This window comes from Macrosteles quadrilineatus, unplaced genomic scaffold (assembly GCF_028750875.1).
Source record: "Macrosteles quadrilineatus isolate MER2022 unplaced genomic scaffold, UCM_ALF_1.0 Scaffold_3__2_contigs__length_128488019, whole genome shotgun sequence".
Classification (NCBI taxonomy): domain Eukaryota; kingdom Metazoa; phylum Arthropoda; class Insecta; order Hemiptera; family Cicadellidae; genus Macrosteles; species Macrosteles quadrilineatus.
The window spans coordinates 28,099,597-28,112,474 of NW_026542596.1; the positions used below are offsets into that span (position 1 = coordinate 28,099,597).

At 36.0% G+C, this 12,878-nt stretch overlaps 2 protein-coding genes across 4 annotated transcripts in view; one reads left to right on the forward strand and one right to left on the reverse strand.

Moving 5' to 3' along the window:
- LOC128990800 (histone acetyltransferase KAT6A) overlaps positions 1 to 12,878 on the reverse strand; it is an 84,314-nt gene that overhangs the window by 18,856 nt on the left and 52,580 nt on the right. For all 3 annotated transcript variants that reach the window (XM_054413384.1, XM_054413382.1, XM_054413383.1), the window contains 3 exons: positions 12,358 to 12,572; positions 8,850 to 9,073; positions 7,263 to 7,464 (listed from right to left, as the gene is read on the reverse strand). In XM_054413384.1, coding sequence (XP_054269359.1) covers positions 7,263 to 7,464; positions 8,850 to 9,073; positions 12,358 to 12,572 — 641 coding nt within the window. The remainder of the gene's footprint in view (positions 1 to 7,262; positions 7,465 to 8,849; positions 9,074 to 12,357; positions 12,573 to 12,878) is intronic.
- Positions 623 to 2,484, forward strand: LOC128990801 (zinc finger BED domain-containing protein 4-like). The gene is made up of 2 exons (XM_054413385.1): positions 623 to 1,389; positions 2,243 to 2,484. The coding sequence occupies exons 1-2, from the start codon at positions 670 to 672 to the stop codon at positions 2,423 to 2,425; spliced, it is 903 nt and encodes a 300-aa protein (XP_054269360.1). The 5' UTR covers positions 623 to 669; the 3' UTR covers positions 2,426 to 2,484.

A 12,878-nucleotide genomic window follows, 5' to 3' on the forward strand; every position in this document is an offset into this window, starting at 1 on the left:
ATGATGCCTATGCCTTGTACTAGTGGTGCTTCCAGCCAAGTTATGACTTCAGAGATAAGACCTATGCCTAGTAGTACTTCAAGCCAGTCTCAATTTAGTGTTACTTTGGATATCGAACATGACCTAAATAAGGTAAGGCCTAGGCCTACATGCCAAGATGATACAAGTAGGCCTATTTCTTCTAATTCCGACCAATCAGAGGGTTCATTTGTAGGATTACTAACTGTGAGTAGGCCATCTTCAAGCACACCTTTGAGGCTTGATGTTGATACACCTACACATGGAGATCCTTTAGGCCTAGGCCTACATCAGTCACAATTTTCACCAATTGAAGATGTAGATGACCCTGATCCATTACAGGAAATGGAAGAAAATCTGTCCTCATCGACAACATCACCCAGGGGTGCTAGGCCTAGTTATCCTAAACGGATAAAACTAAAAAGGTCGAAGCAAATCACCTTACCAACTATGGCTGACAGGATGCAAAAATTCAAAACAACCGACAGCAGAGCGTTACACATAAATAAATTGGTTGCAGAAATGATTTGTTTAGACATTCAACCTTTATCTGTGGTGGAAAACAAAGGTTTTCGACGTCTTTTAAATTACTTGGAACCTAGATATACAATTCCTACGAGGAAAACGTTTACTAATAAAATACTTGTTGAAATGTACGAAGAAACAATGAAGAAAGTGCAGGCCGAGATGATGGAGGTAGAAAGTGTGGCTATTACTACCGACATGTGGACAAATGTCGCTCAAGTAGATTTTATGGCCATTACTGCCCATTTTTTTTCTAACAACGCCAGATTTCATAGGTGTTTAGAGGTTGTGCCTTTTCCAGAAGTAAGCCATACTGGAACCAATTTACTGACCTTTTTAATAAAGGTTTTGGATCAATGGAGTATCAAGCAAAAGGTAGTTGCTGTGGTTAGGGACAATGGTCCCGATATTACGTGTGCACTGAATTTGTCCGAGTTCACAGCAATCCCCTGTGTGGCACACACACTTCAATTAGTGATCAAAGATGGTTTCTTTAACAATGCCAGGATTTCTAATGTTGTGACCAAATGCAAGAAAATTGTTGGTAGCTTTAAGCATTCTGCGAAAAACACTAAGTTACTGAAAAGTTACCAGGCTCAGTTAGGTGTCCCAAGTCACAAACTCATTCAAGACGAACCAACTAGATGGAATAGCACTTTTTACATGCTAAAACGCTTGCATGAACAGAAGCAAGCTCTAATTCTTGTTGGGAGCAATCCTGAGACTAAGCTGTCCACTGAAATTACCAATGAAGATTGGAAAACTATTGAGTATGCAGTCGACATCTTGGAAATTTTTGAGAATGCAACCTTGCAGCTTAGTAAGGAAACATCGACAATTTCTGAGGTAGGCCTAAGTTATATTACACTTTTTCCTTTATACACTAACCCACCTTAAATATTTTCAAAAAATAAATAGGGCCTAATTGTTGGACTAATCAGAAGTAAATTTATTCTTAGGCCTATTTCATTTTCAAAGCTCAAGTAGGCAGGCCTATCAGTATGAAACCTATCCACTCAACTTATGAATGTGTTCTGTTGAAAACTACGATAAGTCAAGGTACCTAACCTGACCTAGACCTAACATTTCTTAACCATGACCACAAATGTCCCTTAGTCTCTGTTTTTAATTTGATTTATAGGGCTAACACAAAGAACTTCATTAACAAGAAAATATAGGTACAGTATTGGCTTTCTTATTTGAGTTTGAATCATTTTACCATTTGCAAAGAAATAATTAAGTTTTACTATATTATATCCCTAAACTGACTAGCTACCGGTAGCTTTAAATTTAAATGAGTTAGGCCTATGATAAAAAAAGATTGATGGCAGGGTAAAAAAAATATCTTGTGCATTTTACTTACCACATCTGTAAGTACTGGTAGGCCTGAAAATATTTCGCTAAATATCGTCCATGTTTCTTTATTATAGACACTGTTTGTAGTTATAGCCTACCATATAACATTAACAGAGGAACAACTTTTTTCTAAGATGTTGGATTTGGGGACTAAATAATAGATAAACATAAAGTTTTCATCTTTTTTTAATTCAGCGTATAAGTAAAATAGGCTAGGTTTAAATTTACTGTAGGCTACCTGAAAAGTTCAATGTTGACCATGTTTTAATTAAATGGATGTAAAAAATATTTTTTTATTATGGTTTGAATGTAGCCTATGAAACATTTTCTTCATTCTTCTCAGATTATACCAATGATACACACAATTCAACATGTATTGGAAACTCGTGCACCTCAGGGATCAGGACTACAAGGTCTGAAAAATGACTTATTAGCTTCATTGAAGAGAAGATTTATGGACATGGAGGAAAATCGAACTTATGCATGTGCGACACTACTTGATCCCAGGTATAACACATTTTGTTAGTTACACAAGTGTTAAGTTACCTACTGAATTCTTTTTTACTTAGGCCTAAGTTTAGTTCATATATAACTGATCAAATCTAAAAATTAAAAACTCTGACAAGTGAAAACTAATTTGATTAAAGTATTATATAAACTTAATTATGGTGTTGTTCCTTGACATATTAATAGACTTAAATGTTTCATTCCTTATTCGTTCTTAAAACATTCGTTTTGATTGTCCCAATCCTCCCCTATTTTTAATCAGCATACCATTACTAGACCTAAAATGTTCGTTAATCATATTAAATGCCATAAAAAATAAATTATAATGAATACCAATTTAAAAAAATAAATTTAGGCTATTGTGAGCAATCTAGTAAAAAATTCTAACCTTATATCAAAACATTTGGGAAAGAGAATAAATACAGATTATGTGTCATTAACAGGTTCAAGTCAACACCGTTCAAAAAGAAAGATAATTTTGAAATGGCAAAGATTCATGTCCTGGAGGAAATGAAGACATTTTCAACTCCGACGTCGGAAGCAGCACCACCACCGGCTCCACAAGAAGATAGGCCTACCCAACTGAAAAGGAAAGGTTTTTGGGCACAGTACATGGAAGCGTTTGGCCAGGAAGAACATACTGGTGATGGAGATCAGGAAAAGTCCTTGGAATCAGAAGTCAACGCTTATTTGAATGAAAAAACTTTTGACCCTAAACAGGGCCAAAAAATCGCCGAGTATTGGTCAGTAAGCTCCCACAAACATCTGCGTAAGTTGGCGTACAAATATTTGTGCATGCCACCTTGCACAACTTTCAGTGAAAGGCTTTTTAGTGTTGCGGGAAACATTTCGGACACAAAACGAAACAGGTTAGATCCTGACAGAGTAAAAATGTTGGTATTTTTGAACCGAAACCTAGAATAAATCATTCTTGTTATGGACGGTTTGAAAAAAAATAGGCCTAACATGGTTATGCATTTTATTTGATTACAAATCAAATCTGTGCTATGATTACAAATATCACTCCTCATTTCATATTTATGTTGTTTACAATTTTTGTATTAATATTTTGCTGTTTGTAATAATTATTAATTATTATGCTTAAGGGTTTACCGTGTTTACATCTTTCAAATATAACTGTTACTTTTCACTTTTCAGCCAATATTTAAAACTGTAACATTGATTGGTCAGCGTTAATTGTTGTTCTTTTTAATTCTGCTTAATTGGTTATTGATTTGTAAAATTACCGTTTTGCAATAATTAACTTACGCTGCAATTACCAATTCTTAATGTTAATTGTTGCCGCCAATATGTACTTTTCAATTAAGGAATTAAGTCTTCAAATAATTACTGTTTACTTGTGTTTAGGTTTGAACATTGAATCCTTACGTGGTGTTTAAATAAAATATTTCTGTCAATAAAATCTGATTATTCATTTCCTTGACTTTCAATATTTTTAGGTACTGCCACTTACAACTGTTTTGTTTCGATCAATGAATTTATAGCATAAGTACTCGGGACCGAGAACCGAGAACCGATCCAGTGTAAGAACCGAACCGGAACCGAACCGAAAAAAAGTGGAACCGACACATCCCTAATTTTGACCTATACAAATGAATACTTTCCTGATTTCTAAAATATATTGGAAGTTTATTAAATAGTTTTATTTGCAAGTATTTATAACTTTTGATAAATTTTGATAGCCTGGCTTAAGGAATATATAAATCTTTGGATTGTCTGGTGATATACCCATGGATTGAGTTGCAAGGAACAAATTTATTCAGATTCTCTTTAACGGAAACTAAATTGTAAAAAATGAAAATATTAGAGAGTGTTATAATTTTATTTTCAGCAAAAAATGTTTTGCAACTAACCCTATCTGGAATTTCAAACATAATTCTGAATTCTGAACATTATCAAAAAAATAAATTATTAAACATTTTTCTTCAAAAAGTGCATAATAATAATAATGTTCAGTCAATTTTTAAATAAACACAATATTATTTTAATATGTCTAAAAACATTGAGAATTGTCAAGACATCAAATAGTAGATAATCACGATAAGAACTGAACTGAACTAAATTAAGATGCAAGAAATAAAAGGATATGATTGAAGGCCTGACGAGATATGCAGTGCAGACTGAGCCAATCAGATTGTCTTTCATAACAGAACAGCGCTATCTCGAATGACAACAAAACAACTAGCAATTCGATTAAATATGTATATTGTAACTACTATGAATATTTTATTCCATTTTGTATAAATAAATAAATATAAAAACACGTGATTATTCTTGTTGTTTTCCATGCACAATAGTTATTTGTGTAACTAGTGGTGAAAGTGGCACTTTGCTGCACACGAGAGCAATGTTTACGCACGAGCCGCAGGCGAGTGCGGAATGATCTCGAGTGCAGCAAAGGCCTTTTTCACTCGTGTTACACATTATATTTTTCCTACAGTCACTATAAATCATATAAATAATTAGTCTTTCAAACACTATACAACACGTTTTTAGATTCAGCTGGCAACACAAATGGTGTCCTTAGAGAAAGTAGTACCCGCGGTCCGTATCACTCCGCTATTTTCCTCGGCAAGAAATGTGCTCCGCGTTTTGAGAATATAGTTCCGTATGTTTTTGTAATTTGAAGTGGTTTCCGCACCTAAAAAAATGCTTTAAATGTATTTTTTTTGTTTATTAAGATCGTAGGAATGTTTTAAAAACGTTTAAAAGAAAAGTCCAGGAAGTTCAGAAATACCGAAACTATAAACACGAAATGACAGGTTAAATCGAAGTTATAATAGTCAATCAGCTGCTCATAGTATTATTATCTTTAGTTTAAGTGTTGCCAACCTATTTCCAAGCGTACACGGATTACGTGCATAATAGAACCACGCTGTTTTGTGTTGTTTCGTTGGAATCCTGATGTGCGGCAAAGTATAAACCGTACGGCAAAGTATAAATATGCAGCAATTAGCAGCTTTCTGTACTATAAACAGTACAAGGAAGCCAACTTTGTCGGGTGACTGTAGGAAAAATATTTTTGTTTTATGAATGTATTAATCAAAAAGAACATGATTGGTTTGGATCCAAAAAGGTGAAGAGACAAAGTAAAAAGTAAAATTATATATTAAAAAATATATAATTGACATATAGAGGAAATAGACCAAAACACTAAAATTAATAGAATAACACACAAAGTAAACAAGAAATGAAATAATGAACACGATGATTTAACACTGTCACTAAATTCTGTTATCTAGAAGGGTCGGTGAACTAATCAATAAATAGCCAAAACCAGTTTCCTCCCCCATTTCTCTCTCAGTCCCACCACCACACCTCCCCCCCTGAGCCGGGAGGCCCAGCACTTTGTCCTTGAAACACCCTAGCCTCTGAAACAATAAACCCTTACACCCGCGTTGCTGTTTTGACAACAGGGTTATGAATGCATTCACTATTTTTCATTTTCCAGGATTAACTCTCAATTATTATTATTTGCAAGTTACAAATAGGAAACTACATCACATTATGGTATTCAATGACCCATGTATTATCAAAAATTAATAATCCATTACTTATTTTGATAATAAAAAGCATTCATTACAGCACGCACCACTTATTGATATTTAAATAATCATCAAAGTAACTGTTACTTTATACAAAATAAAATAGGTACAAAATTGTGTGGCCAGTCAAACTTTATAAACAAACATTTTATTCTATAAAATACAGATGGTAAATAGGGGTTGGTAAAGGAAATAAAATACAAAACAGATAATTAATTATTTTGATAAACATTAGAAAGGTTATGGGATTGATTGAACTAAAATAACCGCAGGGAAACTTATAAGTAGAAAAGTCGTCAACCACAATCTGTTTAATCAGTACATTGTTAGAGAGAGCAGAGAGAGAAAGAGAGATAGCAGATAGGGGCGTTTGATAAGGAATCTGAAAAAGTAAACAAACAAGGAACAACGACACGACACGACGATTGATACTTGTTTACAGCCTTATTGTGTCGCCCACTACATTTGCACACGTGACCACTTTTTGTTTCTTCCTTATCTTTCATCCGTCCCAAAATAGAATTCCTGAAATTGTTTGTTGGTATAATCTCCCCTCCCACACAAGGCGCAGTGCTCAGTGCGCACTGTAGGTTGTCACGGCAACCGTGTGTCGTCATAGCGACGAGCCAATCACGCACTTGCACTGCGTTGTATATTACGATACGAATAGCTGTGTTAGAAAGACAACGCGATAGGTGGTAGTTTGTCTCTTTACTATCTCCTCAAAATTACGATCGATAATCATTGCGTCTTGACTGAGCTGAGGTTCGTGCTTATCAAACCTCGAATGATTGAACAACGTAGAATTGTGATAACATTGTTTCCAATTACGACCCAAATTAAGTGTTTTTTTTAGTTTTGACTTAGTATTAAAAGCTCGGCTCGAACTTCGAGCTTTTTCAAAATGCCTCGAGCCGAGCCGAATAATGAAAAGCTCGACCAAAAAGCTCGAAGGTTCGAGTACTCGCACACCCCTAACGGGCACACAGCTAGTAAGGAATAAAACATAAAAGTGATATTTTTAAGGAGACATTTTAGTGTAAATCTAATCAGGCAAATGGAAATTCGCTTAGTCTGCAGGTTTGCTGTGGCTGGGGTATTTAACTTTATTGCATTTTAAAAATATTTTGTTATTATTAGTCTTTTAGAGGTTAAGTTCACCTCAACAAAGAAGGATATTCATATAATTTCATATGGAAGTCACAAAGAATTCTCCACAAGTTGGCTCATTCCGTTGCAAAATACAAAATGGTATTTATATTAAGTTAAATGTGAATTGTAGATAGGTACCATAGCGATAGGAGGAGTGTTGCCAGTGAATCTACTTGGCTTGAGGAGACTGGCAGAGTTGTCGCTGCGAGACCGTTTCTCCACAGGTTCAGACTCGTCGTAGGATTTGCGTTTGCGCTTGCGACCAGCCAGGCTTACATCCTCCTCGGTGTCTTCCTTGTCTAACGTCATCTCTCGCTTCTTGAAGAAGTTGGTCATTAGCCTGTAACAATCAAACATACAGACTTATTATAACATTGTGAAATGAGATTGGTTTTGAGAGGCAATAGTCAATTCACAAAGACTATGAAAGGCTTTCAGCATTACGTTGGAATATTTGCTAAAACTAACTAGGCATATAAAGCTATGCATACTATAACACAGAGCTAAATAGAGAGTTTTCATCTTAAAGCAACCTAATTTTGAACGGCACTCGTATTACTAAGCAGTATTGTAGGCTTCATATTCATTATCAATATTTTTTATAATAGAAATAAACGGTATCAGCAATCTGACTAGGGATGGATCGGTACTTAAAGTCAAATGTCGGCCAAAACCTTTTCATAGCGGCCATCTTGGATAATTTCAAACAGCTGCTGAAGAGTTATTTATCGTCCAAAAATATTGTTTCAAACACCAAAGTGATTTTAATATAAATATCTAGTATACTGTGAGAGTAGAAATGTTCTTTGTAGTTTTGAATTGTTCGCCAAGGGAGCCCATGAAAGCTAACGGACATCTTGGATTTGCCCGACATAAGAGCAATGTTAATTTCGTTAATTTTAAAACAGTCGCTGAACATTTATACCGTCCAAAAATATTTCTTCAAACACTGTGAGTGATTGTAATTGAAATATCTAGTATACTGTGGGATTAGAAATTTGCTTCGTAGTTCATAATTGTTTGATGAGTTAGAGCATCTAGCCTCCTGAGGACAATCACATACTAATTTCAATCAAAACCGGTTTTCATCAAGAATCTGAAAATCTCTTATTTTAAAGGAAAATAACATGAGTCGAAATAACTTTTGAACCGTTATTTTTACAGGAACTGGGAGTTTCACCATTTTGTTTAGAATCTAAAGGGCTACAACATATTAAATTATTATAAAAATTTATCAGGCCAATTTTGAGAAAATTCAAGTTTTTCGTTATTTTATGGGGAAATCACTATTAACAATCAAAAGTTAAAAAAATAAAAAAACGCCTGGAGATACCCATGGATCCTGCATAACATATATATGGAGTACCTACATACCACATTTCATCAAAATCTGTAGCTCTGTACACATCCAAACATTACGACAGACATACATACACACACACAGACATCACTTTGAAAACAACTTTTTTGTGTTCATGGCAAACCAAAACGGATATGTCCCCTCAAAATTCTAAAATTTTGACGGAAAGAATACTTTCTCCTTATATGATATATAGGGGGAGAAACTAAAAATTGCCTCCAGTTAGTCCATATGACAAGGGATGTTTAGTTATCTCAACAGTCAGGGCATTTGCCACCCGAATTGAGGAGCATACAGTAGAACAAAATCTCAAGAAAGATAAAAGATAGTTCTTACGTAAATTTACAACCCTTTTAGCCACGAACCTGTTCTTAAACTTGCGCTTGCGTGGTGCTGGGCTGGGACTATGGTCAGTGTCTGATGTGCCCACAGTATCCTGCAGGTGGCGGAGACTGGCTTGTCTGCGATGGCCCCGTCCTCTGCCCCGTCCACGGCCCCGTCTCCCCCGTGACACAGGCTCACTAGTGTCTTCAGCCTCTTCATCTGTAGGGTCTGTACTCTCCACATCCACCTTACTGCTCTCCTCTCCCTGGAATTAGTCAGTCGATTCAGCATTTAACTACGCCTCTGTATTTTTTGTTACTACAGTAGAACCACTTATACCCGACCATTACGGGACCAGGCCGTGGTCAGAACGACCAAAAGGTTGGATCTCGGGAGGAGGATAACCTACAGTATACGCGACTTTGGTAATCGTCTCCTGCGACGGCGGCAACACCCGTCATCAACAACAATGATGATCGCCTGCCACGATTACGGCAACATCCGCGATTGGCCTTGGTCAGACACTAGGTCGGATATACCGAGGTGTCGGTTATTCCGAGGTCGGATATGAGGGGTTCTACTGTATCTAACGTCAAGTTTTTGTTAGGTAGTATAATTAATTATTAGACCTCTATCATAAATGTTATCTGGTCTCAGAATTGATTTCGCTTGGAATCAAACTAGCCACCTTCAGATTTGAAGAGGAGCATTATAACCACTTGATCCAGTTATAACTATAGACATTTTTGATAGCACTGAATGCATGCTTTATCCCAAAGTAATATTTAACAATACTCAAACTGTACAGCTCGTGACACCTAAGCTGGCACTTGGCCTAGCGCGGGCAGTTTAGGCGGGAGGAGGGTGGAGGTACGAAAAAGACCGTTCTGCAAACATTTCCGCTGACTCATGGGGTTGACGCCCGGGCGTGGTGGATGACTAATAGGAGGGGGGACGATGTTATGACAAATTCTGACATTCCTTATCATTCTAAATTAGTTAGTCGGTGTTTCGCGTTACTAGCAGAGTGCCGGAGTGGTTGTTAACGTGTTTTAAGTCTGGTTATAAGTGTAAAATGACTGATTTTAAATCCAAGGTAGGGATCGGAGGGAAAGTATTAAGTAGCCAAAGCAGGGAAATTGTGTCAAATGTGTTTAAATTTATGAAAGAAGAGTGTAATAGTGGAGTTACAATACCGATGCAGAAGGCACGAGAGCGGACTGCAGCAGCAACTGGAGTGTCGCTTCGTACTGTGTCAAGGATAAACAGAGAATTGGACGCCATTAAAGTGAGTGAAGGTAACGAAAACAAATCATTCATCACTCCTCAAAAAAATAGGAAAAAATATAAGCCCGTAACTGATTTAGACCATTTTGATGAGTGTGTTGTCCGACGGGCTGTCTACGAGTTTTACATTTCCGAAAAAAGGCTGCCAACGGCTAAATTGCTTCAGAACTCTCTACGAGACAAAATTAATTTTAGAGGGAGTGAACAAAGCGTTCGTAGAATCTTAAAAAAAATAGGATTTTCATGGAAGAGATCGGAAAACAACCGAAGGATCCTAATAGAAAAATCAGAGATTAGGGAAAAGAGAATAGCATATCTACAGTCTGTGAAAAAGTTTAGATTAGAGGGTAGACCTATTGTATATATGGATGAAAGCTATGTGTGCTCTGATCATATATCTGGGAAAATGTGGTCGGATGGATCCACGAACATTTTACGTACTCCAGTATCCAAGGGAGAGAGGTTAATTATAGTGCATGCTGGAGGGGACCAAGGTTTTATACCCAACGCTTTGGCGATGTGGAAGGCTGGGAAAAAATCAGGTGATTACCACGACAACATGAACCACGCAAACTACATGCATTGGGTCAAAAATCAGTTGATTCCTAATCTGCAGCCTAACTCAGTCCTGGTGATAGATAATGCGGGATATCACAACAAGCAACTAGACAAAGCGCCTACGTCAAATAGCAAAAAGGAAGAGATGCAAATTTGGCTAGATGAACGAAATATTTCCTACGACCCATTCATGTTAAAACCTCAACTATACAAAATTATCCAAGATAATAAGCCACGACACATTAAATATGCACTAGATGAGATCCTGGAGAAAGAAGGTCACAGCGTCTTGCGTCTTCCTCCATATCATCCAGATTTAAACCCAATTGAAATGATTTGGGCGGACGTAAAAAACTTCGTTGCTTCACACAACACAACGTTTAAATTGTCTGATGTGCAAAGGCTGTGTGAACAAAAGTTTTCCTCGATAACAAGGGAGGATTGGGAATCAAGGTGCAGACATGTGATGAATATTGAAATGGAATACGCCGCAAAAGAGCCAGCAATTGACGAAATTACCGAGAATTTTATTATTCATGTGGGCAGCAGCAGCGACGATGAGGGATCCAGTGAAGACTTGAGTGACATGTCAGGCATCGAAGAACTATAAACAATAAAAGAGGATGTTTATTATTGCATGTTAAATGAAGTAGTAAAAACGTTTTTTAAGTAGGAATATGTTATCAACGTTTGCTCAAAATGCATTTTTCATGCAATGATTAATAATTGTTTGTTATTATTATCATCACCATGATTTTGATAGGGTTATAAAGATTACTGGTGTCATATATTCTATTGTTTTCATATATAATTAATTGAGATTGTGATTTTATATTAATATATTTGTATCGTAAATATAATAGTTCTGTTAAATAATTCTCTAGTCTATTTTGTGTCATAATTTTTTTATTAGGTTAAAAAGATTACCGGGTTTATATATTCTATTGTTTTCATATATAATTAATTGTGATTGATTTTGTATAAACATATTTGTGTTGTAAATATAACTATACTGTAAAATAATTCTCTAGTCTATTTTGTGTCATAATTTTTTTATTGGGTTAAAAAGATTACCGGTTTTATATATTCTATTGTTTTCATATATAATTAATTATTGTTATTGTGATTTTATATAAATATATTTTTGTTGTAAATATAATTGTACTGTAAAATAATTCTCTAGTGTATATTGTTTCAAAATTTTATTCGGTTATAAACAATACTTGTTTGATATATTTTATTGTTATTTTTATTATGACTGTGTTATAAAAATGATTGTAGTGTTAATAGTTCTCTCATCTATTATTTATGTATTATGATTGTGATAGGGTTGTAAATATTGGACGAAATAAATAATAAAAAGCCAAGAGGCCGCTATAAATATTGTTTGAGTGGGTCTGTGATATTAATCAGATCATTTATTCAATATTCATGCGGCTATTTATACTAAGATTAGCAGACTTGGGAACTCAATTGTCGTCGATTTATTAAAAACATAGGTAAGAGAATTTTTTATACACATTATTTAACAAGTTGCAGTGGTTGCATGTACTCGAGCGCCTTCACGTGGGTCGCGAGGACAGTTGACGCAACCCGCAGGACGGCACATGATGTTTTTGAACTAGGCTAGTAGCGATCGGCCAAGTGCCAGCTTAGATGGCACGAGCTGTACTCTTCTTTTCTTGTGTTTGGTAGAGTTATTACCTCGATGGTCTTGAAGGGGTTGGCAATGTGTGAGATGAGAGGTGTCCACCGCAAACACTCGGGCTCTATGTGTATCCGAGAGCGGCTGGTGGCTACACGACGAGCGTGTGCCTCCACCATGTCCCAATCCACTGTGATGATGATCTCCCCGCTCTTTTTCTTGGCCACCATCCCCAGCTGTTGTAATGTCACACTGATGTCGTGGCTGAACACACCTGTACAGAGAACACATAGTCAAATAATAACCTACATAATTACGTTGTAGACAGGGCCTCTACTCAAACTTGCAAATGAAGTTCACAGTTTAATCACTGTCAAAGTCATATTGCATATTATTTGTGACATTGCTAAGGTTCATGGAACTTGGATGGGGTACAGGCATAATCGTGGTGGAAATAACATTGCTGTGATATAACAACAGCCATTAGCATGAATAGATGTTATTCCAATTCCAGACCACATTTAAATATAAACATAAAAAAGCTGTTAAAACGATGTAGGAAGATTCATTAAATTATTAA

Coding starts and splice junctions, on each gene's coding strand:
- LOC128990801 (XM_054413385.1), top strand. CDS start 670: ATGTACGAAGAAACAATGAAGAAAGTGCAGGCCGAGATGATGGAGGTA. Junction 1,390..2,242: donor AAACATCGACAATTTCTGAG/GTAGGCCTAAGT, acceptor CATTCTTCTCAG/ATTATACCAATGATACACAC.